General features: G+C 38.7%; 2 protein-coding genes, 1 long non-coding RNA gene and 1 pseudogene across 4 annotated transcripts in view; 1 reads left to right on the top strand and 3 right to left on the bottom strand.

The window, feature by feature from the left end:
• On the bottom strand, positions 1-19870 carry LOC133730352 (uncharacterized; annotated as a pseudogene).
• LOC133732408 (uncharacterized) lies at positions 12594-17711 on the bottom strand. Of its 2 annotated transcripts, none has more exons than XR_009857106.1 (6): positions 16841-17711; positions 15971-16008; positions 15035-15153; positions 14831-14948; positions 13686-13773; positions 12594-13588 (listed from the first exon to the last, which is right to left on the bottom strand). XR_009857106.1 is itself a non-coding variant. In XM_062159954.1 (6 exons), exons 1-6 carry the CDS (start codon positions 16905-16907, stop codon positions 13384-13386), a joined length of 612 nt encoding a protein of 203 aa, XP_062015938.1. In that variant the 5' UTR covers positions 16908-17711; the 3' UTR covers positions 12594-13383. The 2 variants fall into 2 exon arrangements, 1 of the variants encoding a protein (XP_062015938.1); XM_062159954.1 differs by having other exon boundaries at positions 13686-13750.
• Positions 19487-23257, bottom strand: LOC133732405 (receptor-like protein EIX2). Its single transcript, XM_062159953.1, has 2 exons — positions 19864-23257; positions 19487-19758 (listed from the first exon to the last, which is right to left on the bottom strand). The coding sequence occupies exon 1, from the start codon at positions 23255-23257 to the stop codon at positions 19874-19876; it is 3384 nt and encodes a 1127-aa protein (XP_062015937.1). The 3' UTR covers positions 19487-19758; positions 19864-19873.
• LOC133732409 (uncharacterized) overlaps positions 23159-23306 on the top strand; it is a 5162-nt gene continuing 5014 nt past the window's right edge. Inside the window, exon 1 of the long non-coding RNA XR_009857107.1 lies at positions 23159-23283. This is a non-coding gene — a long non-coding RNA (uncharacterized LOC133732409). The remainder of the gene's footprint in view (positions 23284-23306) is intronic.

The raw sequence follows: 23306 nt of genomic DNA on the forward strand, positions 1-23306 counted from the left end.
TGTTTATACCATATCTATACCGCATTTACTTAAAAGCAACAAATATGCTTTTTAAAATTCCAGAAATGGTGAAAGGCAGGTTAGATAAACTACATGGCACAAATATTTGTCTAGAAATAGTTGGGAAAACGCCGGATCAAAGACATTGATCATCTGGAACACCATCACCATAACTGGATCCATGACCTACTGTTATTATATATGTACATGCATGGTTATTAAAGTCGCAATTCTTATTGGCAGAGTGATATATATTCACTTTGTTCCCGCTGAATTCAGTAGAGCCAAGTACTCACTTATGGCTTCACCTTTTCAGAAACTTCAATGTCATAGTCAGTGAAACATCCCCTTGTGCTAGTTCTTCAGCAAGTTGGCTTTCCATTTCTGTATCACGCTCTGATGCATTACTAGACGTTGAAGGACCTCCGACTTGACCATTTTGATTATCAAGCATTGAAGCAAGAGAATTTGCAATGTCAGTTGCAACATCAGATTGGCTATTGTTGTTAGCATCGACTGCAGGAATTGCCTCAGATTGGTTAGCAGCATTTGTGAGGTTTGGTGCCTGTCCTAAGAGTAGTCGGCAGATTGTTTGGTCCATTGTCCCTCCACCCTGCAAAGCTAGCTTCGACTGCTGAACACAAAGTTGTAAACATCAAAGTGAGCCCGACTTAGCCTCACAAACATAAACCAAGTATAATAACATCTGTTTTATGTACCTAATGATCTGTCAAAGCCCATGCGTACAAGAGCTTCAACTGAAGCATCAACTGCTTGGCGCTGTCGTTTACTTTTCCTTGATTCAAGATGTTGCTGCAAGTAAATAAATTTAATAGTGTTCATTCTCTAAATAAATCAAATAGTGTTCAAACAAAAATGTTCAAGTGACCTGTATGGAAGAATTGGTCTCTGGATTTGTCAAATCCAATGCCTTCTCACTGTCATTCTCATTTCTTCGTAGTGCATCAGCAGCAAGCTCCTTTTCAAACCTACAAAGTCAAGAAACTCTTAGGATGACTAACGACTATACAGGGCTGATGGAAAAATTTTGATTGCTCAAACTTAGTACCTTTTTTGCATCTCGTTCTTTGAAGCCCATGCTCATCACAAGAGAAAGAGATTCATTCAGCACTTGTAGCTGGAATCCACAACCAAAAATACATGTTAATTGGATTTTGTTGAAACCACTTGTTTCACTCAGAAAAGTGGGAGACATAGTATATCAGCATAATGTGCTTGATAAATTCTGTGGAAACTTGAAAAAGGAAATCCATCTTTTTTTTCTTTTCTTTTTTTCCAAATTCGTGCACTTTGCATTTATAGAAAGAGAAGATGGTAATTTTAAGTACAATTATAATTTTGGACTTCCATAAACCTATCTATGAGAGGCAAACATTCAGTTCATGTCATGGCCCTTCCCCTTTCCAATTACCTGGGTGAACTTCTCTTGTGCGAAGTCAACACCTTCATTATCAACCTGACCACTGTGATACGCCACCACCCTTCCAGCAGCTCCAGTCTCAAATATCTCTTACTTTGTTGGACCTGCTTAGTGTAGACAAACATTCAGATATGTAGTAAATGCACACTCTAGATAGCGACCTGCCTGAAGGAGTCTAACACAAGAAGAGTCCTTTCCCTGAGCTCGTTCAAGACCTTATATATCTAGCTTTCTCAAGGTTAATTACTGCCACTGAGAGCCAGTTGCTGTCTCTAAGCATGAAATAACACCAAGCCATATTGATTTGCAGTATAAAAGGATGGTCGACCAGCTGAAAGCAAACACACGGTGAATGTTATACACTCATATTGAAACCAATCTAAGAAAATGAAAGGAAGATTGATATAGTTTCACTACTAGAATTTTTCTCATATACATCGGCCAAAAACCGATGTAAAAAAAAATTTGTACCCATGTGTTAGTGGCTGATGTAAAAGATCGCCTAAAAATAGACATCGGATGTCCCATACAACAATAAACATCGGATTAGATTCCAGAATCGATGTTAAACTGCTATTATGATCAACAAATTGGTGTTTTTAGATATTGTTAAACCTTCGTATTTATGCATTTAATGCTTAACGAAATATAAGTCCAATAGCACTAGTATTCATTTTAACATCGTTACTCATTCTAGAAACGATGTGTAATATATTGTTAGACATCAGTATTTTTGAAATTTGCCTCCTGTTTATAAGCTTTACGGGTACTTGACATATATCACACTTTAAGATTGAATCTACATTCTTTTGTATTACGTACTCGACCGATGTTCATTATTATGTTAAACATCGTTTCCTTTTACGAAGTGATGTCCAAGCTATATTAAACATCAGTTTTTTAGATTGACACCGATGTTTATAATTATACTAGACATCATTTTTCATTTAATAAATCGATGTCCATTGCGTTGTTTTACATCGTTTCTTACTTAATAAGTCGATGTTAATTGTGTTGTTTTACATCGTTTCTTACTTAATAAGTCAATGTTCATTGGGTTGTGTTACATCATTTCTTACTTAATATTTTATTATCCACTAGCTAATGGGACATCAATTTTTTCTTTTAGAACTGATGTATTAGTTCTTATATGACTTTTCATTTTTATAGTTATAAACTGACTTGTAACTATTGCTAGGAAATCTAATGAGAATACATATCGTAAGTAAATAAATTTTGATTAATATTGATGCTCAAAGTACATAACAACATCCCAAGTATTTCTATGCATAACATGTTGAAATAAAACAAAAATTTAAGTCTAAATGGTACATAATACTAGAAACATAAACGAAAGCAAGCCTCACCATACTTATATCACATTTGTTCTTCTGTTTTCACCTGCAAATAAAATGAAATGAACAATTAGCTATAACAAGAAAAACAGAAGGAAAGAAAGGAAAGGAAAAGGGAAAGACAAAAAGACATTGACCTTACAAGACATTCCTATCCTAGCATCCATTGTTGTGAAATTTTAATTAAAACTCGCAAGCGCGCGAATCGTCGTTAGTATAGTGTGCAAGTACGGGGTCGTTCCAACTGAGGATTGATAATCAATTTAAATCCTAACCTAATTAATCCAAACACAAAAAACACATAAACAATCAAACTAAAGAAGATATGGTTTTAAGGTTTTCGACTAAACAAATAATGTGAAAATTAAAGAAACAAACAAACAAACAAATAATGATAATACATATATAGGGTTTCAAAATCAACCACTAACAATCTTATTTATGTTTCGATGCAATTAACAGATTCTTTTATTTCTTTAGATGATAATTCCCGTATCTAAGTCCTTCTCAGGTACTCTAGACCATAGTTTTCCTTAAGTGTATGATGCTCTCCCTCTCGGGTAAAGATCTTATATCCTAACTATGCAGTTTATCCTTCTCAAGTATAAATTTAACATGCAAGACTCATTACGCTTTAGAAAACAAGGGAATCAAGCAAACCATTAGTCTTTCTCAAATAATAATGTAATTTATCACACTTAATCACAAGAAGCTAATCAAATTATATTGCATCTCTGCTTCAAATTTGTCTTCCAATTACTATATGCAAAGCCCTAAGGTGATCAATCAAAGAACTTAAACATAAAGCATCAATTCAAATAGTGACTAAGAATTCATCATAAAGAAACTATAAATCCATCAATATAATATCAAAGTACATAAACAATCATGATAGGGCATCATCCTAACCCTAGAAAAAGTTTAGCAAAATATATTTAATTAAAACATAGGAAAAACATAAAAAGAATGGAAGGGAAAAGAAAGGGAAGATGGATGAGGCGTCTCTGCTCCTTAGGCGTCTACATTGTGCTCCGAGACTCTCCTTTCATGTAAATTCGTGCTCCCTTATATAGGTAAGATTTCTGCTATTCTTTGGCTTCATGTTTCCTTGTAAAACTTGGGTTTAAATTCCTTTCTTCATTTGGAATGGGAAAACCTTGAAATATCTCTTGTAGAAGTAGGAATAAGTTCATCATTTAATCCTCATCTGAATTAACTTCCTTGAAACATTAGGATTGATGATCTTATGCCACGGAACTTGAGTTCTCCACGAATGGTTGTAAATTCCCGAGCAGATTTCCTGTCCGACCTATCTTCACTAAAATAATCATAACTTTCTCCAGAAGTATCGAAATCAAGATCCATAAAATTCCACAGAAAGTAGACATCCGTAGCTTTCCATGCATATAAGGCTCATTGTCTGATTCGATCCGAACGTTTCCCAGTAATTCGGAGAAGTTGGATGTTCTGCACAGGCAGATTCCCAGTCTCAGATTGCATTTAGCCTTTCAATCCTACTTAGCTCATTTTAGCTTCTTTTCTTCTTTCTACGAAACAAACCTACAAAAACACTAAAAGATGTAAATGAATCATAAATATAGAGAACTAAACATAAAAACCAAGATTAAGAGGCATATAAATATATGACAATATGAGCACATCATCCATAACACAATCTGTTGGTTAACTTAACTATACCTTTCTGGGATAGAAAGTACTGAAAGTATGTGCCTATGTTGATTATGAAAAGGAAGATAGAAAGTACTGACCCGAAAATGTAGATATCCGATGGCTCTTCTGAAGAAATCTGTTACGAGTCAACTTTGACTAGCTTTGATTGAATATAGCTGCCCGTTAGCATGGTTTGCACGTGGCCACTATTAATTAGGCAGTATTAGGTTTATTACAGTACTCGGTTCAATTGTTGTTGCTTAGCTCAATTATTGTAGTTGTTGCTTAGCTCAATTATTGTAGTTTTCTGCTTTCTGCGATCTACTTGGTGGGATGAGACGTGGCTCCATCCTAACCCTTTAGCTGAGTATATATAGGATGTAATAGGGTTTCGGCAGCCATCTTTGAATGAAATATATTTTCCTTTCTGCTTTTACATTTCCAGTTTCTTCTTTTCTTCGATACCCAGGGGTAGATCCTTATCAACTGGTATCAGAGCCCTTTGCTCTTGGGGCCAATGGTTAAACACAAGGGGCAAGGGGTCGGAGCTTCATCTCAAGCAACTGGTGAGCTCACAAACGTGGAGTTCGATCTGCAAGTGCACAAAGATGAGACTGTCACGCCCCGAATTTTGAATAATCAATTCAAAGTCTGAAACATGAATAATAACAATTACAAATAACGTCCTGAATTTTTTTCTCACAAACAACCACACTTCACACCTCTCAATATTTCAATAAACCAAATCCTCAAGTTATTTATTACAACACACTCTCACCAAATCAAATTGTAAGGCTCAAATGAGCTTAACTCACCTCACTATTACAATTGCTGTAAAACTATAACAAATGCTCTAACCGCACGATCACCGCCCTGATTCTCCTGTCCTGTAGGATTACCCGCTACACAATTTGAATAGTGTACCGGGATTGCAACAACACAAAACCCGGTAAGCTTTTGACAGCTCGTATGAGTAAACAAGAAGGAACTGTTGATTTATTAATTTACAATACTTTTAACTCAAGTAACAACCAACAATCTCAACATCCATCACGCAAACGTCAAACCAACTCACTGGAAACAACAAAGAATACGTTCTTAAAATTCCATGACCTCTAGGTCACCTATGTAGTCTTTCCCACAACTCATCATTATTCCCATTGCATGTGGTCTTTCCCACAACACATTAGAGCTCTAACTACATCGTTACATCACCTTGGCCTAGGTTTGGTAAACGACATATATCCGGGTTATTTAATAACCCTCGATCCTTGGACCCCCTCAGACCCCTACTTCTCTATCCGGGCTATTTAATAACCCTCGATCCTTGGAACCCTGTCCTCAGACCCCTACTTCTCTATCCGGGCTATTTAATAACCCTCGATCCTTGGAACCCTGTCCTCAGACCCCTATTTCTCTATCCGGGTTATTTACTAACCCTCGATCCTTGGACCCCTGTCCTCAGACCCCTACCTTCTCTACTTTCTATTCAACTCACAAGGTTAACATGATTAACACAAACATTCATCGGTCATCATTATCACAATAATCATGGCAATTTCAAAAACAATAACATATCATAACCAAGTTATCGCAATTCCACACACACCTCAATGTCACACCATTCCATATATAACCACGTAAATATATATATACGTAATTATCCGCTCAGGGATAATCACTAATACCAACTATAGTTCAAGCATAAAAATCGTGAAATTCATTTTGTATAATTAAAATCATTTTACTTACCTATGGACCGTAGTTGATCAACTCCATATGATTTAAAACAAATATTTATTTCAAAATATTTTCACACAATTACGACAAAATAAAGTAATTAAATGTACTCGGTTCGTAATATGAACCACGTGAGGTTTACACACCTCTAATCCAGCTGCGTCTTCTTAACCGTTCAAACAACCAATCTCACAAATTATCCACCAATTATCCACCAAATCAATCCGTCGATCACCTAATCAGATACGATCTTAACTTTAGCAAATCAATCATAAACCACACATGTACGGAAATCCAACGGTTGGATTGTAATTTAATGATGATCCAACGGTCGGATAGAAATTATACGATGATCCAACGGTCGGATCGAAATTATACGATGATCCAACGGTCAGATCCTCACGGATCGCCCTTAGGATCATCCTCCAAAATTATCACAAAGATCCAACGGTCAGATCTTCTTGAATCACTCTAACAAACATCTCCATAAAATTATACGAAAATCTGACGGTCGGATTCTCACGAATCGCCTTCCGAATCACCATTTCTCAATTATACGAAGATCCAACGGGGGATCTTCGCCCGTGACCACACAAGGTCATCGGGACAGTCATACGATCAACATATTAAAATTTGAAGTAAAACCGATGGTCTGATCTCCGTAAATCGTAAACCGAAGATAAAACGTAAAAACCGAAACTCTAGCATGCATCAACTTTCTTCAAAATGACATTATGATATATTCAAACGACCGTATCGATGCGTAGATGAATAAACTGAAAACAGAACACCAAAATAAGGCAGGACGCGCCGCCACGCGCCGCCACAAGCGGCGGGTCAACCGGTGGTCAACGGCGGCGGTTAACGCCGGGTCAACCACCTCCGATGCAAAAGTCGTCAACTACAAACTTGTTCAAAATGAAGATTTGATCAACTTTCATACCTGGAGCTAAGCGAGATTCGGTCTAGATCGTCCTAGATCAAGCTTGGAAGTTGGATTCATCTTGGCCGTCTGATCACGTTTCCAGATCAAATCAGAGCCGTCAATCTTCAACGCTTGATCTTTCGCTCTACACTTCAAATCGTGATGCAAGGAGGATATGACGATGATCAGCAGAGGAGACGTTTCCATAATCGAGAAGGATCGGCCGAGTTGATTCCGGAAAAGTTGATTTCCGTCCGGGTCACTGATCGGAGGCTGGGTGGCTTCGATCCAGGTCTGGGGACGACAGCGGGGCAAGTGGAGGCCACCAGGCGTCTGGGCGCAGCACGGCGACTCCGGGGATGGCCGGGTCGTGGCCGAAGGAGAAGTGACGGCGCCGGAAAAGTCGGGTCGGGTCGAGCGGTTCGGCCGCGTAGGGAGGAGAGAGAACGGAGAGTTTGGGGGACTGTTCCGCAATTTTCTGATTTTTTTGTCCTTCAGAATTAAATCCGGATTTTTTTTGCTATTTATAGAAAAAACCCAATTTTAAAATATTCATAACTTATTCATACGAATTCCGAATATTGCGTTCCACATATGCACGAGATCGTATCGACGAGCTCTACAACTTTTATGAAGGAAGTTTTCCCAAATTCTGTACGTATAAAAAGTCACTTTTTGAGACCCCCTAAATAACATTCGTTTTCGAAAATTAAATCGTTCGAACTAATTCCACAACTTCTTCAAGCCTCGTACTCGCTCCCACAATGGTGAAATCATTTCTAAAAATCCACGAAATTAAATTTGGATTTTTCGGGGTATTACAGAGACCTCCGCCAAGCTTAATGAGCTCCAGACCACCCTGAACGTGTATCAAGACGCCTTCAACTCATTTCGAACGGAAATGATGAATGAGCTCAGATCCATGAAGGATAGCTCGGCTGCAACTGCTGCCCACCTCGATTCTTCAATCCTTAAGTTTGGATCCCTACCTCCTACATCCGGCTCACCGGGTTTAGCAGCACGAGCGGACTCAGCCTCCTCCACAAGAGCCAACACAACAAAGGCCATCTTGCCTATAGCTACTGATGGTAGTATATCTCTTCCTCCACATACCCTCTCCTTAAATCCTCTCAACCAAGAAGTACCTATTGCGGTTACCAGCGAGATTGCCACTGAGACCATTAATGCATCTGTTGCTTTGGGGTCCTCTAGGGCCTTAGTGACTAATGCATCTGGGTCATTGATACCAAACCCCGTTGATTTAGATGGTGGTGATAAGGAGGAAATGAGTTCACATCGCTCTCAAGTGAGGGCTGAGCAATCACAAACCCTTTACTATCAACATTCTAATTTTGGATCTCAACCTTTCAATCATTTTGCTGGACCATATGTGACACCTAATAGCTATCAGTTCTTTCCCAGTCCACAGTTCCACCAAATTCCATCAAGCAATAGTTTGGATCCATTTACTATGACCTATTCAGGACCCTACTCATACACTCCCATGAACTTTGTGAACGCACCCACACAACCACCGCAGTCATCAACAATTCAAGGCTACCCTAGCTCTTATATTCCACAATCCATGGGGACAACTCAACCTACATTTGCCACCTCCACAACACCCATGCCTCATTACAGTTATACACCCTACATATCTCAGTCACACCATACCCACACTGTGGCCCAAAGTTCACCAAACCAACAGCCACATGGATATCCATCCCGACAATTCTATCAGCAAGTTACTCACTCTTTTGATCCAAACCTACCTACCATGAAGCAAATGAAGTTGGAATTCAACGTTTTCAGTGGCGGGGACCCGGTTGAGTGGTTGAACAAGGCAGAGCAATATTTTGATTTTTATCAAATACCAAATGACAGAAAGTTAGCTATTGCTACTATGCACTTAACAGAGAAAGCTTCTGATAGATGTTTCATGTTCAAGCATGAGTTCCCAAATACATGGCTAGGATTAGCTGATCTATTGATGAGAGAGTTCAGTGGGCACAATGTGATTGATTACCAAGCCACCTTAGCCAGGATGTCTCAAGTGGGAAGTGTGGAACAATACATTGACCAATTCACTAGATTGTCCAGAAGAGCTCCAGGTTTCTCTCAACAGGTGCTGCTATCTTGTTTCCTAAGGGGACTTAAGGATAACATAAGAGCCGATGTCAAGGCTCAGAAGCCAAAAACACTGTATAAGGCTTGTGAGTTAGCCAAAATCTATGAGGAGAGAGAATTAAAGAAACAACAAGCGAGAGGAACTTTTGTTAACAGAAACAACACTGGGGTCCAACCTAGAAATGTTAATGCAGGAGGTAAAGCTTGGGGTATTCCACTAGCCAATCCAGCTAGACCACAAGCTGCCCAACCAGTGGGGGTAGTCAATCAAGTTGGTGGAAACAGGAGGTTAACACAATTGCAGAAGAGGTCAAGCAATGATGATAATTGAACCTGAATACCCTAAACCTGAATACCAAGAGAGGAGAGCAATAAACCAATGTTTCTTCTGTGATGATATTTTTAGGCCAGGCCACAATTGCAGAAGAGGTCAAGCAATGATGATAATTGAAGTGCTACAAGATGAGGTGAACATGCATGGTCCAATTCATGATGAGGAGTTGGAGGAAGCTCATCCAACTTCAGAAGAAGTTGAAAATCCGGACGTGGAATTACAAGTCATGGGAGATGGGAGCAGTACATCAACCATGCAACTCAAGGGAGAAATCAACCACAGAATTAATGCACATGTATTGATAGATTCGGGTGCATCCCACAACTTCATTCACCCTGCACTCATAAAAAATCAAAGACCACTGTTCATTCCATCAACCCTCTCAGAGTAAGGCTTGCTAGTGGGGCAATCATGCACACTAAAGGGCAGGTGAGGCTTGATCTGTGTTTGCAACAATTCCATTTTTCTGCTGATTTCTATGTCTTACCTGTTTCAGGATGTGAAATAGTTTTGGGGGCCACTTGGCTAAGAACCTTGGGGGACATAACCTGGAATTTTGATACCATGAGAATGAGGTTTCACAACAAGGGCAAGGAATATTTGTTGCAGGGTGAAACTGAAACACAAGCTGCAGTTGTAGGCTGCAAAGTTATGTCTCGGATACTCAAAAAAGAGAGAAAAGCCATCTTGGTCCAGCTTAATCAGATAACCACTCCCCAAGCCAAGGAAGCCATTCATCCTAATATTCAAAGGTTGATACAAAAATATTCTGGAGTATTTGAAACACCAAGATCACTACCACCTGCAAGGCCACAAGACCACAGGATTGAGTTGGTGCCTAACACAGCTCCTATTAATGTTAGGCCTTACAAATATCCACATTTCCAGAAAACAGAAATTGAGAAGATTGTGCAAGAGCTGCTGGATTCAGGAGTTATCAGGCCTAGTGTTAGCCCTTTTTCTTCTCATGTGTTACTAGTTAAGAAGAAAGATGGGACTTGGAGGATGTGTGTTGACTATAGGTCCCTCAATGCAGCTACTGTGAAAGATAAGTACCCAATACCAGTAGTGGATGAGTTGATTGATGAGGTACATGGTGCCACTGTGTATACAAAGTTGGATCTCCGGTCTGGATACCACCAAATTAGGATGGCAGAACAAGACATAAACAAAACTGCATTAGAACTCATTCCGGACATTATGAGTTTTTGGTGATGCCATTTGGACTAACTAATGCACCATCGACATTCCAGTCAGTTATGAATAAAGTTTTGAGAGATTATCTGAGACAATTTGTGCTTGTATTCTTTGATGACATCTTGGTCTACAGTCCTTCCATGGAGACTCACCTACAGCATCTGGAATCAGTTTTTCAAAAATTACTTCAACATGCCCTGACAGTCAAGGAAAGCAAGTGCAGCTTTGGATCACCTCAGGTGGAGTATCTAGGTCATGTCATTAGTGCGGCAGGAGTGGCTGTAGATCCTTCTAAGATTGAATGCATCAAAAAGTGGCCACAACCTAAAACTCTCAAGCAATTAAGAGGGTTTCTGGGATTGGCAGGGTATTATAGAAAATATGTTAAAGGATTTGGCATAATTGCTAAACCTTTAACCGATATGCTAAAAAAGGATGGATTTCATTGGACTTCAAAGGCTTTGGAAGCCTTTGAAACACTGAAGGGAGCATTAATCTCCACTCCAGTTCTAGCCATTCCTGATTTTTCTAAGGAGTTTGTAGTTGAATGCGATGCATCGGACCTAGGCATTGGAGCTGTGTTATCTCAATCTAGACATCCCATTGCCTTCATGAGCAAGGCATTAGCTCAAAGGCACTTAGCTCTTCCAGTATATGACAAGGAGATGTTGGCTGTGGTGTCTGCTGTACAACATTGGAGGCCCTATCTCTTAGGACATCATTTCAAGATCTACACAGATCATAAGACGATTGAGCATTTCCTGAATCAAAGAATAACCACTCCTGCCCAACAGAAATGGTTGTTGAAGTTGATGGGATATGACTACTCCATCCAGTATAAGGCGGGAAAAAACAATGCGGCTCCGGATGCTTTATCTCGAACCGTGCCTCTTGCAGCAATTACTGAGACATCACAACCAATTAATAGCTTTGTTTCAGACATTCAACAAGCCTTCCGGATTGATCCCGAAGCCTCTCAAATCATTCAATCTTTACAGCAGGACCCACAAGGTAAGAAACACTACACCATTGTCAATTCTCAGCTTTTATATAAAGGAAGAGTTTTTGTTCCAACGGCTGATAATTGGAGGTAGAAGATCATGGTGGAATTCCACGAAGGGCTAGTGGGGGGCCATGCTGGAAGAACCAGGACCTATAAAAGAATACATAGGAATTTTGCTTGGCCTGGTTTACAGAAAGACGTCAAGAGGTTGGTGGCCAATTGTGACATTTGCCAAAGAAACCACTATGAAACAATTCTACCACCTGGATTGTTACAGCCTCATGCCATTCCGGAAAGGGCTTGGAAGGTTATTTCTATGGACTTCATTAAAGGGCTGCCTAAATCAGAAGGGAAATCTGTAATTTGGGTAGTGATTGACAAGTTCACCAAGTATGCTCACTTCATTCCTTTAGCTCACCCCTATACAGCTACATCTATTGCTAAGGCTTTCATCAATGAGGTATTCAAACTACATGGTCTACCTGAGGATATCATTTCTGATAGGGACCCCATATTTCTCAGTTTATTTTGGGAGGCTTTCTTCAAGTTGCAAGGAACCAAACTTAGTAGGTCTACTGCTTATCACCCCCAAACTGATGGCCAGACTGAAAATTTAAACAGAACACTTGAGCAATACTTAAGGTGTGTTGTGGGAGATAAACCTCACACTTGGGTGCAGGCCTTACCTTGGGCGGAATGGTGGTACAATACTGCTTACCATTCAGCTTTGAAAATGACACCATTTCAGGCATTATATGGATATGAACCCTCTCCCATTATTCCTTATTTGCCCAGCTCTACATCAGTGGCTTCTGTGGATCAGCAACTGAAAAATAGGGATGAATTGTTAGCTGTGATCAAAAGAAATGTGAACCAAGCACAATCCAGAATGAATGGGCTCTATGATAAAAAGCACACAGAGAGAGAATTTCAAGCTGGAGATTGAGTTTATCTTAAACTCCAGCCCTATAGGCAACACTCTATGCCTGCAAGAGTGTTTCACAAGCTCTCTGCCAAATATTATGGACCCTTCCAAGTGCTTGAGAAAATTGGAGAGGTGGCCTATAAACTGCAGCTTCCACCTTCAGCTAAAATACATAATGTATTCCATGTGTCACTTTTGAAGAAGAAGGTTGGTAATTTTGTTGTGGTGGAACCTCAATTACCCGCCATCCATGATACTTCCAATTCAAGGTGGGCACCAGAAGCTGTTCTACAAACTAGAATGGTGAAATGACGTGGTGAAGCTGCCACACAATGGCTCATACAGTGGTTTGGGACCTCCCCTGACGAGGCAACGTGGGAATTTGCTCACGACATTATCCAGAGGTACCCAGACTTTCAGTTTTAGCTATGAAACTTGAGGACAAGTTTGTTTTGGTGGAGGAAGAATTGTTACGAGTCAACTTTGACTAGGTTTGATTGAATATAGCTGCCCGTTAGCATGGTTTGCACGTGGCCACTATTAATTAGGCAGTATTGGGTTTATTACAGTACTCGGTTCAATTGTTGTTGCTTAGCTCAATTATTGTAGTTTTCTGCTTTCTGCGAATCTGCGATCTACTTGGTTGGATGAGACGTGGCTCCATCCTAACCCTTTAGCTGAGTATATATAGGATGTAATAGGGTTTCGTCAGCCATCTTTGAATGAAATATATTTTCCTTTCTGCTTTTAAATTTCCAGTTTCTTCTTTTCTTCGATACCCAGGGGTAGATCCTTATCAAAATCCAATCATCAATATCAAGGTTTTCATCCGAAACTCTTCCAGCAACATTCCAAGTGCTTATTGTCAGCCTACATGAAACAATGTGCCCCAAGAAATTCCATTAAGAACCAAACGGGTGCTACTTCTAGGCCTAGCATTGCAGGAGGTAGAAAAACATAGACAAACCTCAAATCCTTTGTGTTTATGTACTGAGCATGAGTAGTTTCTGATTTTCCTCTCCTATGTCTTAACTGATAGCCAAAAGAAGGTGGATCTGAACCAATAAATATCATATTTATGTACATTATTAGACAAGAAGAATGTAAAAGCACTCCAAAATATGATATAACAAGCAGCTACATTTTTAAAATTCCCAAGTGGTTTCCTTTTCAAGGAACCCCATCATTTTTAAGGTCCAAGGTTGCAAAAATGATATCACCTTGTAGCCCCCCAAATAAAAACAAACTAATTGCTTTAGTTTTAATAGAAATACTGGATTATAGCACACATTGAACATCTAGAAATGGTTATTTGAGATCTGATTTGTAAAGTAAAACTGTGCAGCAGAAATGCTAATGCACAAAGCCAAATTTGTCATGATATAAATCTTTCATACGAACTCCAAATGGAGGCAGGCTGGTTTCATATGAAAGGTGGGAATGCCTACTTTTAAAGTACTGGTTTCTTAAGCAAGATTGTACATAAAAAGATACTAAAAGAAACAGAAAGAACATGACAGTGATACTGTTTTCAGAAATTCCTGCAACAGACCTGTAACTTTGAAAAATCATAACTAATTATAGAAAAATCTTTTTTAGGAGATTCCAAGTCTCAAATACTCTTTAACAAGTCCACTACAAATTCTCAGAAGAAAATAACTTCAAATTATTAACAGAAAATTACAGTTTTACAGAAACAGGTCGCTGGGTCTGGAAACTGTAGTTTCTGAAATAATTTATACAAGTGATAGTCCAATTTGATAAGTACATCCAAACTCATATATAGTTTTGAAGAAAAGTGAGAACCGAAGACAAACTATCAAAGATCATGCATCAGTTCAGTTTGTCAAAACTCAAGCTATTTGGAAATATAAAATTGAAACAGAGTATGAGTTAACAACATCACAGAAATAAAAGCTTATTCCAATTGGTTTCTATAAGAACAGAGCTTAATCAAAGAGAGGCTAAAAGATATCCAGACGTGTATTTGAATATGAAGAGCTGCAAATCAATAGAAAGTAATCAAAGAATTGAGATTGAAATTATCTATGATCATAATTCTAACTAACGCTCATAAAATATATGATCATAAACTTTCCCAGGGTTATTAACCTTAGAAGTGTCTGCATGATGCCAGCTGATGCTGCTATCTACTATGTTTGGCAGGCGGGCAACCGTCTTCTCAAAGGATAGCTTTGATTCTTTGTTAATCTCAATGCATCTCACAGACCTAGAAAACAATTAGAATTTCACTTTATAAAGTTAGAGACTTCTGAGTTTTACTACTGTGCATTTACATAAATCTTAAATTCTTGCCTGCATTTTCTTGTAGCAGCCAATGATAAACTGATAACACCTGCTCCTGCATACAAATCAGCAACAGATGCTCCAAGAGGGACATACCTTTGTAGCTTCCGGAGCAGGGTATCAAATGCCTAGGATAAACTAGCATTAGGCAAGGTGATTAAGTATAACTGTTAAAATAAATTGAAGACGAATAGGTATTGTTTCCAAATTTCCAAAAGATAAAGTGTCAGAAAATATGTTTTCCAATCATAATGATTAACCAAAGATTCTTGTCATTTCATCTTTCAAATGACAACACCTTAAGGCTCAGTTAGACAATTACAATGATATTATAATACATATATACATGAGTAATCTTAAGATTTGACGTGGGTTTGATTCCTCTATATTCAGAATTGACAGTAGCGGATGAATTGCACACGAAGTCAAGCATTTAAATCAAACTTCAATAGTCAGATTATGAGTTTAAAGTACCCGTGTGTTTGCTTGGCCGAAACTATATGGAGCCAAGGAAATATCAATTCCTCCCACATGTTCCCAAAAGTCTCTTTCTCCTAAAAGATGTCTCCATCTATTCCCAAAGATTATCTGCATCACCAGGTGAAAACATGTAATTAAAGACCAATCAAATGAGACAATGCTCAGAATATGTTGTCTTCTTCAGGGAACGCAGATATCCCCAAATCTCCACCCATCTATAATTCAATTTTCGATTGATTACCAAAAACCCTAAAATTGAAAACCCCCACCATTTTGATTTACCTTTTGAGAACTGACTGTGAATCAGTGATTTTCGCCAGCGCCTGAGATTTCTTTGACAGAACGCTTCCGGTTCTTCTTCATGTTCAGCTTCTCGTTAATAGAACATTAAGTAAAAGGTTACTTAAACCGAAAAATTGATATTTGCATCACGGTAACCACAAAAACAGTGTGACAGAGGGTTACCTTTGAAAAAGAACGGGGACGGGTGGAGGTACCGGCAACTGCAAATATATATAAACAACAAATGCAACACAACAAAGAGTCAGAATGCTTAATTTGACCGGAGCAGCGGGAATCATCTTACTCTGGAAGTAAGATATATCATGATTTTCGAAAATAAACTGGAAATTGTAATATAAATATAAGGGCATCTAGTTTCATATTTATTTCCCTTCCCTCTCTCTTTTACACATGAAAAGGAAGTCATTAATTTGTTTTGGCAAAGAAACAGAATTAGACCATTTAGTAAGACACAAAGGCAGTGTCATGCCTAACCTTCACTCCTATCCATCTCAAGAACAATAGAACATCCCCAAATCAATCAAAACTTTCAGGGAGTTCATATTAAGAAGCAACACTCATTGGTACAATCTATTGAAATCTCATCTAGAGCCGAGTAAATATCCCCAAAACAATGAAAACCAACAATGAAATTCCGGAATGTCGACTAGTGTTTAAGTTTCCGTTACATGGGATCATATTGAGAAAGTAAAAATAAAACTATAATTCTTTCCTGGATTATTCAACCAATACTTAAAAATAAATATGAGTTGTCAGCTGCTTGAACTTGCAATTGGCATCAAACATAGCTAAAATCTTAAGACAAGAAAAGGGTGACCTTGCAATGACTTGTTAAATTCTGGTCTTTCATAATCAATAATCATTCCTCAAGTTCCAACCCAAATCCGAATAGTAATACACCATTACTAGAACTGAAATCATTATTCATGTTCTGAGAACTGAAATCATTATTCATGTTCTGAGAACAAAATAAACACGAATCAAGCTGTTTTCTTTGGAATGAAACAAAGGAGGAGAGAAATGGGGGCTTACGAAGATCTTCGTGATCGGAGAACTGGCGCTGACCAGTGGGCTTGTTCTTGTACTTTCCTCTGCCCATCGTTTCCAAACAAATTAAAGGCAGCAAAATTCCGCTTCAGAGATGATCGATCTCTCTAGGAAAATCTTTCCTGCCAGGAACGTTTCAAAAGTTTTGCTTGATTATGGCTTTTATGGCGCCTAGGGTTTGATTAGGATTTCCCAAACCCTAGTCGTCTTAGGACAAGGAGTGGTAGCCGGTCGCCCCTGGGATGTTTTCTTGGTTCACAGAAGCAATCGATTTCCCCCATTCGAGAGTGAGATTGAGAAAAGGGTTCTTTGCCTTCTTTCAGTCTTCCAAGATCCCAGAGAGAGAGAGAGAGAGCTTGCTCGTGGAGGTGATGGCGCCGCCAAGAGGCGGAGGCAGTTAATGAGAGAGAGAGATAGTAGCGGGAGTGAGCGGAGGAGAGGGAAGCAGTGGTGGCTGTGGAAAGAGAGTGGGAGAGGAAGGAGGAGATGGCTAGGATTCGGGGAATAGCAAGAGAGAAAATGGGTCGCCAGTTTTTTCACACAGTAGTGGAAAAATAATAAGTGTGGGGAATGAAAATTTTGTTCCCCCGTTCCTGAAAATTTTTGACTTGGTCTTTCCGTGTTTTTGAAAATTTTTGATTCAAAATATAGACATCGGTCAACAGTAAAAAGCGATGTTAGTTATATGCATACAAATCGGAATTTGAGGAATCGATGTTAATGATATTCTTTTACATCGCGTGAATTCCTCACCGATGTAATTGTCGTGATGTCTATGAGCATAATTCTAGTAGTGTTTAACTGTCAAAAGTTACACAGCCACATGTACTTCATAGTAATACAATGTCTTCAATAAAGTAACTCACTCACCTCAATAACCTTTTGATCGCAGAGAGAGAAAGCCTCCTACAAGAATGAAAAAAAGGAAGAAAATACAAACCACAGAAGATTAGGAGACATAAGCTGCTGTAACAAGCATGGACAAGCCATGTAACATGCAAATTTCATATGAATGAAACTATCAGCTGCAAAAAGGCACCAGTAACGAACCTCCCCCATGCTGAGCACTTCCAATGCATCTTGGTAATTTTGTGCTTTAATAAGTTGCTCTGCATTAGTATGAAGCATCAGACCGATCATGATTGCCCTGTCAAACAACATTTCAAATCTTACTTCAAACTCAAAATTATGGGATTGCATCCCCTAAATTTCTCATAAAAATATCTAACTTGAGAACAAAAATTACTGAAACCTAATTAGATCATACCGCTGATCAGTCTCCAATCCCATTTGTACTGTCTTCCCACTCTGATCTTCAAGTACTATGTTGAAATCTTCAATTGGCAGTGAACCATCAGCGTGTCTCTTCAACAGCGCAGTTGCAGCAGCCCTATAAATTTAATAGATGCACAGCTTGGTTAAACCAAAACACAGACATATACTAAACAAAACACACAGGCCTGAAAGATAACCTTCCTTCTGAAACCAAAAGCTCATAGATAATTATAAGGTCTTGATAAAACTCACACTTTTCTGACTACCGAAAACACTATTTATTCAGTCAATCCGAAACAAAACCCGGAATAGAGTGTTCATCAGATAAACAGCCACCATAATCACACACTCATATGCAACGAAACCGATTCTACCACCAAACCAACTAACATACCCAAAGTTTTCATAAAGCCAAATGCATCCATCAAAATCCAACAAACCCATGACTAACACAACCCAACTTATGGCATAAACTATTACATTCGATATGAAAATTGTAGAATCTAATACGACACGGCATTATATCAAAATATTATATCAATTCAAGGAACTTGCACAATTGAGACCAACTCAGAATCTCATTATTAAGCATAATGTCTATACTGATTTCATAGTTAATCGAATGCAAATTATTTCTCAACTTCCCATATCATAAATCAAACCACTCCATGCTCAATCCCAAAATCGGTAGATTCAATTTCATATTCCCTCCATATACTAAAGGACTAACAACAACATATTGGAGCAGAGATGCTACCTGAAACTGGTGAGGAAACCTGAGTCTATTCCTTCCGGCAGCCAACACTTAAAAAAGGATTTGCAGGTCCTAATTCAGTAAATCTGAAACTTGGTTTTCAAAATACAGTGTCTTCTTTGCAGGTCGCAATGGAGATTGAACCGGGCTTCTAAAATGAGCTATCGTTTTCAGATTTGTGTTTTCTTCAAATGGGCAATCTTGATGTTTTGTAGAGAATGAAAGGCGACGGAGAAGACTTTTTAGTGTTGGAACCTTATCTCCTCGATGCAGGAGTCCTTTCTCCTTCTCTCGAAAAAGCCCCTGTTGTAACCTGATCAATTTCTTTGCTGGATATAGTTTATAATTCTCGGGCTGATACCAAAATACATAATTCCAACTAAAAATAGAAACATGATTCATGATAGAGCCACTATACTCATTAAAAAGAAATGAAATTCTGATTCTGTCTTAGCAACATGCAAAAATTCTATGTTAAGTGTTTCAGTTTAGCCTGTCAATCATAAGTTTTACAAGTCGATTGGTGTAGGCACGCCCAATAATGTTCTGATCATAAAATATAAATGATAAAAAGAGTACATGATATAAAACAAATTAAAACATTCAAAATGTCAAAAGGAAAATTGTTTATCCAGTTTACATGGTTCATAAGGTTTGGCACAAGGCCATACCAAAATTGAAAGAGAAAAATATGGAGTGCCAAGGCAGACAGTTCAATCCAAGATTACAAAGAAACATTAAAACAAAATTCTTATCTTATGATCTTATAGAGTTGGGCACTTTGATACTCTGAAAACTAATACAGATTGATTGTTGTCGAATGCAACTGTTTATTCTTCAACTGAAGGAAAGCAAATGTCTTACGAGCCTAAACCTGAAGATGAAAGCAAACAGCACGAAGATACAAATAGACGGTAAGAAAACAACTTTATTTCCAAAATCAGAATAACGTAAATAAAGTATGTGACAGAATAGTTACCATTCATTTCTCAAAGCATTCTTTGCCGCCTAATCAACATTGCCCTCACATAAACCCAATCCCGTAAAACATTCAAGAAACCAAAGTATGTGTATCTCCATGACCGGTTGAATATCAAACTGCCACAAACTCCCCAAAATCCAACAACAAACCCAAGCCCCATGCTGACATAAAATCCGAATGATATTAGCTCATCTTCTTCTTCTTTAGGAACTTGTTTGGACCTTGTTTCTCCTGTAGGGCAGATCTTTTGTAGTGGAAGTCCACAAAGTTGAGGATTTTCTGCATAAGTAGAGGGATCAAAGCTTTGGAGCTGAGTACCGATTGGGATTTTACCTGATAAGTTGTTATTCGACAAGTCCAAGACACCAAGACCATACATCTGAGAAAGGCTTGTAGGGATTCTTCCATATATATGGTTTCTTGACAAATCGAGGAAGTCTAACGACTGCAACTTCCCAATTTGAGGAGGCATTTGACCTGTTAGATAGTTTCTTGATAAATTTAAAGAAACCAATCCAATTAGATCAGTGATTTGACGAGGAATCTCCCCATCTAATCTGTTGCTTGAGAAATCAATGCTTTTTACAAGTCCCAATGTGCTTTTGTACTTGGACATTCTTCCTTTCCATATTAAAGATGCATCATCTTCGTAATGTACATAATAAATTGTTGCAAATACAGAGTGCATGATGCTTGGGCTTGAACTTCCTTTTTGAGCCAAAGTAGTCAGATTGTTCAGGCATTGAGGTATGGTACCAGAGAAGCAGTTCCTAGACAAATCCAAAAGTTGAATGTCTTTCAGATGGCATAATTCCAAAGGCAGGCTTCCACTAAATTGATTAGATCGAAGAATGAGGATAGCCAACTTGGAAAAGCTAATCCCCATCCATTCAGGTATCTTTCCTGTGATCCTATTTTCTCCAATATCAAAAAATTGTAAGTTTGTACAATTCTTCAAGGATGAAGGCAATTCTCCCGCAAAATTGTTCTTGCTAAGCTTCAATGTTTCAAGAGAAGCTAGGGAACCAATTGAAGTAGGAATTTTTCCAGAAAAAGCATTGTTACTCAAGTCAAGAATGACTAGATTTTCTAAATGCTTCCAACAATTTGGAAGTTCTCCGGAGAAAGAATTGTTTGATAGATCAAGAAATGTTAAATTCCTATTTTTGCTTGCACACAAGAAAGAGATCCTCCCTGAAAGTTTATTACTGGATAGATCCAGAGATGACAGTCCTGATGGTAGCGAGTGAATTGGCCCTTCCAATTGGTTTGAACTCAGAGATAAAACACGATATTGAGAGAATTTCATAGAGTTATCTTGAAACCAGCTTGGAATGATATCATAAATTCCAGCATCAGAAAGATCAAGCTCGTAAAAGCTTCTCAGAGATGTTCGAAGCCATTTTGGGAAATGTGGCCCGATTTTGCAAGACATTAATCTTATCCTGACAAGTTGAAAAGGAGGAAGCCAATCAGAACGAATGTTCAAAGTTAGTGAATTGGAAGATAAATCCAAATATAGCAGTTTGGAGAGGTTTGAGAAATGAGCTTCCGTAATCACTCCTGTCAAAGAGTTCATACTAACATTGAAATTTTCCAAGTTGGACAATGAACCTATTCTTTCAGGTATTCTTCCAGTCAGTTGATTGCCAGAGAGAAGTAATATTCTTATTGAGTTCCCACCACAGCCAAATAATCCTTGAATAAACTCCGAAAACTCACCACTGTGATTATTTCTTGAAAGGTCCAACAATTGCAAACTACATAACCGGCCAATTGTTTTTGGGAGTTGTCCTTCTATTGAGTTAAAACCAAGATATAGATCCAGGAGAGAACTCAGGTTGCCGAAAACATCAGGAATTGAACCACTTAAGTTGTTGTGAGAAAGGTCCAACAATTGCAAACTACTTAACCGGCCAATTGTTTTTGGGAGTTGTCCTTCTATTGAGTTAAAACCAAGATATAGATCCAGGAGAGAACTCAGGTTGCCGAAAACATCAGGAATTGAACCACTTAAGTTGTTGTGAGAAAGGTCCAATGATTGCAAACTGCATAACTGGCCAACTGTTTTTGGGACTTGTCCTTCTATTGAGTTAGCAGCAAGACTTAGATGCAGGAGAGAACTCAGGTTGCTGAAAACATCAGGAATTGAACCACTTAACTTGTTGTAAGAAAGGTCCAATGATTGCAAACTGCATAACTGGCCAATGGCTTTTGGGACTTGTCCTTCTATTGAGTTAGCAGCAAGACTTAGATGCAGGAGAGAACTCAGGTTGCCCAAAACATCAGGAATTGAACCACTTAAGTTGTTGGCAGAAAGGTCAACGGAAACAAGGCTTGTATTGTAGGTTGACAACCAATGGAATATTGAAAAGGTGAGATGGTTGTCAGAGAGATCAACTGAAGAAAGAGATTTAGAAGTGTTTATATGAGAAAGAGACGAAAGAATTGGAATAGGAAGATCACAGGATGATAATGTCAACGATTGTAGTTTAGGGAGCTTATCAACTACTTTTGGCCAATGTAAAACATTACTGAGATTCATCTCCTCTAGGTTCAGGTGTGTTAAAGAAGAAAGATGAGGGAGCCAATTGAGGTTTTTCGGATTAGTAAAGTAATTGAGCCCTCCAAGATCAAGAAATTGCAACTGTGTAAGGTTTCCAAGCTGATATGGTACTTCACCACCAAAACTAGAGTCAGAGAGGTCGAGAAATTTTAAATTGCTTAGAGAACCAATAGATTTTGGAATTTGGTTATCACTAAAGCTGTTGTAACTGAGGTTCAAATATTCCAAATGCTGCAACTCAAAAAGTTCAGGACTAATCTTACTTTGCAGAGGTAAATATTGCCATGTGGAATGAAGATCAAGTTTAGTAACATGACCTGTTTGTTTGCTACAATGGACTCCTTCCCATTTGCAACAATCTGTTGTCGCGTTGCTTCCCCATGAAGAAAGTGAATGATTGCCCACGAGACCTTGTTTTACTGCAAGGAGAGCCTGCCTTTCCTTCTCTATGCACCTGATATTAGTAGCCCCACGCCGTAGTCCGGAAACAAATCCAAGGTGGCTCATGTGCAGCAAAAGCACCACAAGTGGATAAAAGAGTTTGAGGCACATCTTGTCCATATTGAGTAAATCAAAGAGCAAAACACAGAAAAAGAAGGAGAGAGTTATGCATCCAACAATACAAGAATACTTTATGCTTGCTGGAGTTCTCAATTTAGTCGAGTATAGTTGCGATGAACTTTCATAGCAATTAATCCCCCAGGCATGCAATTTAGTCAAGTCAATCCCCCATAATACGCTCACTTGGGGACTTCTTACTCCAGCTGTTCCAAAAGTGTCCGCTAGTTGAACCCCGTCCAGTACGCTAAGTATTGCCCAGCCCATCCACTGGGGCTCTTCTGCATCACCAGGTATTGGGCTACTTTCTGTCCAC

The sequence above is a fragment of the Rosa rugosa genome, chromosome 2 (assembly GCF_958449725.1).
Source record: "Rosa rugosa chromosome 2, drRosRugo1.1, whole genome shotgun sequence".
NCBI lineage: Eukaryota > Viridiplantae > Streptophyta > Magnoliopsida > Rosales > Rosaceae > Rosa > Rosa rugosa.

Coding starts and splice junctions, on each gene's coding strand:
- LOC133732405 (XM_062159953.1), bottom strand. CDS start 23,257: ATGGGCTGGGCAATACTTAGCGTACTGGACGGGGTTCAACTAGCGGAC.
- LOC133732408 (XM_062159954.1), bottom strand. CDS start 16,907: ATGGGCAGAGGAAAGTACAAGAACAAGCCCACTGGTCAGCGCCAGTTC. Junction 15,154..15,970: donor GTCCCCGTTCTTTTTCAAAG/GTAACCCTCTGT, acceptor AGTTTATCCTAG/GCATTTGATACCCTGCTCCG. Junction 14,949..15,034: donor GCTGCTACAAGAAAATGCAG/GCAAGAATTTAA, acceptor ATTGTTTTCTAG/GTCTGTGAGATGCATTGAGA.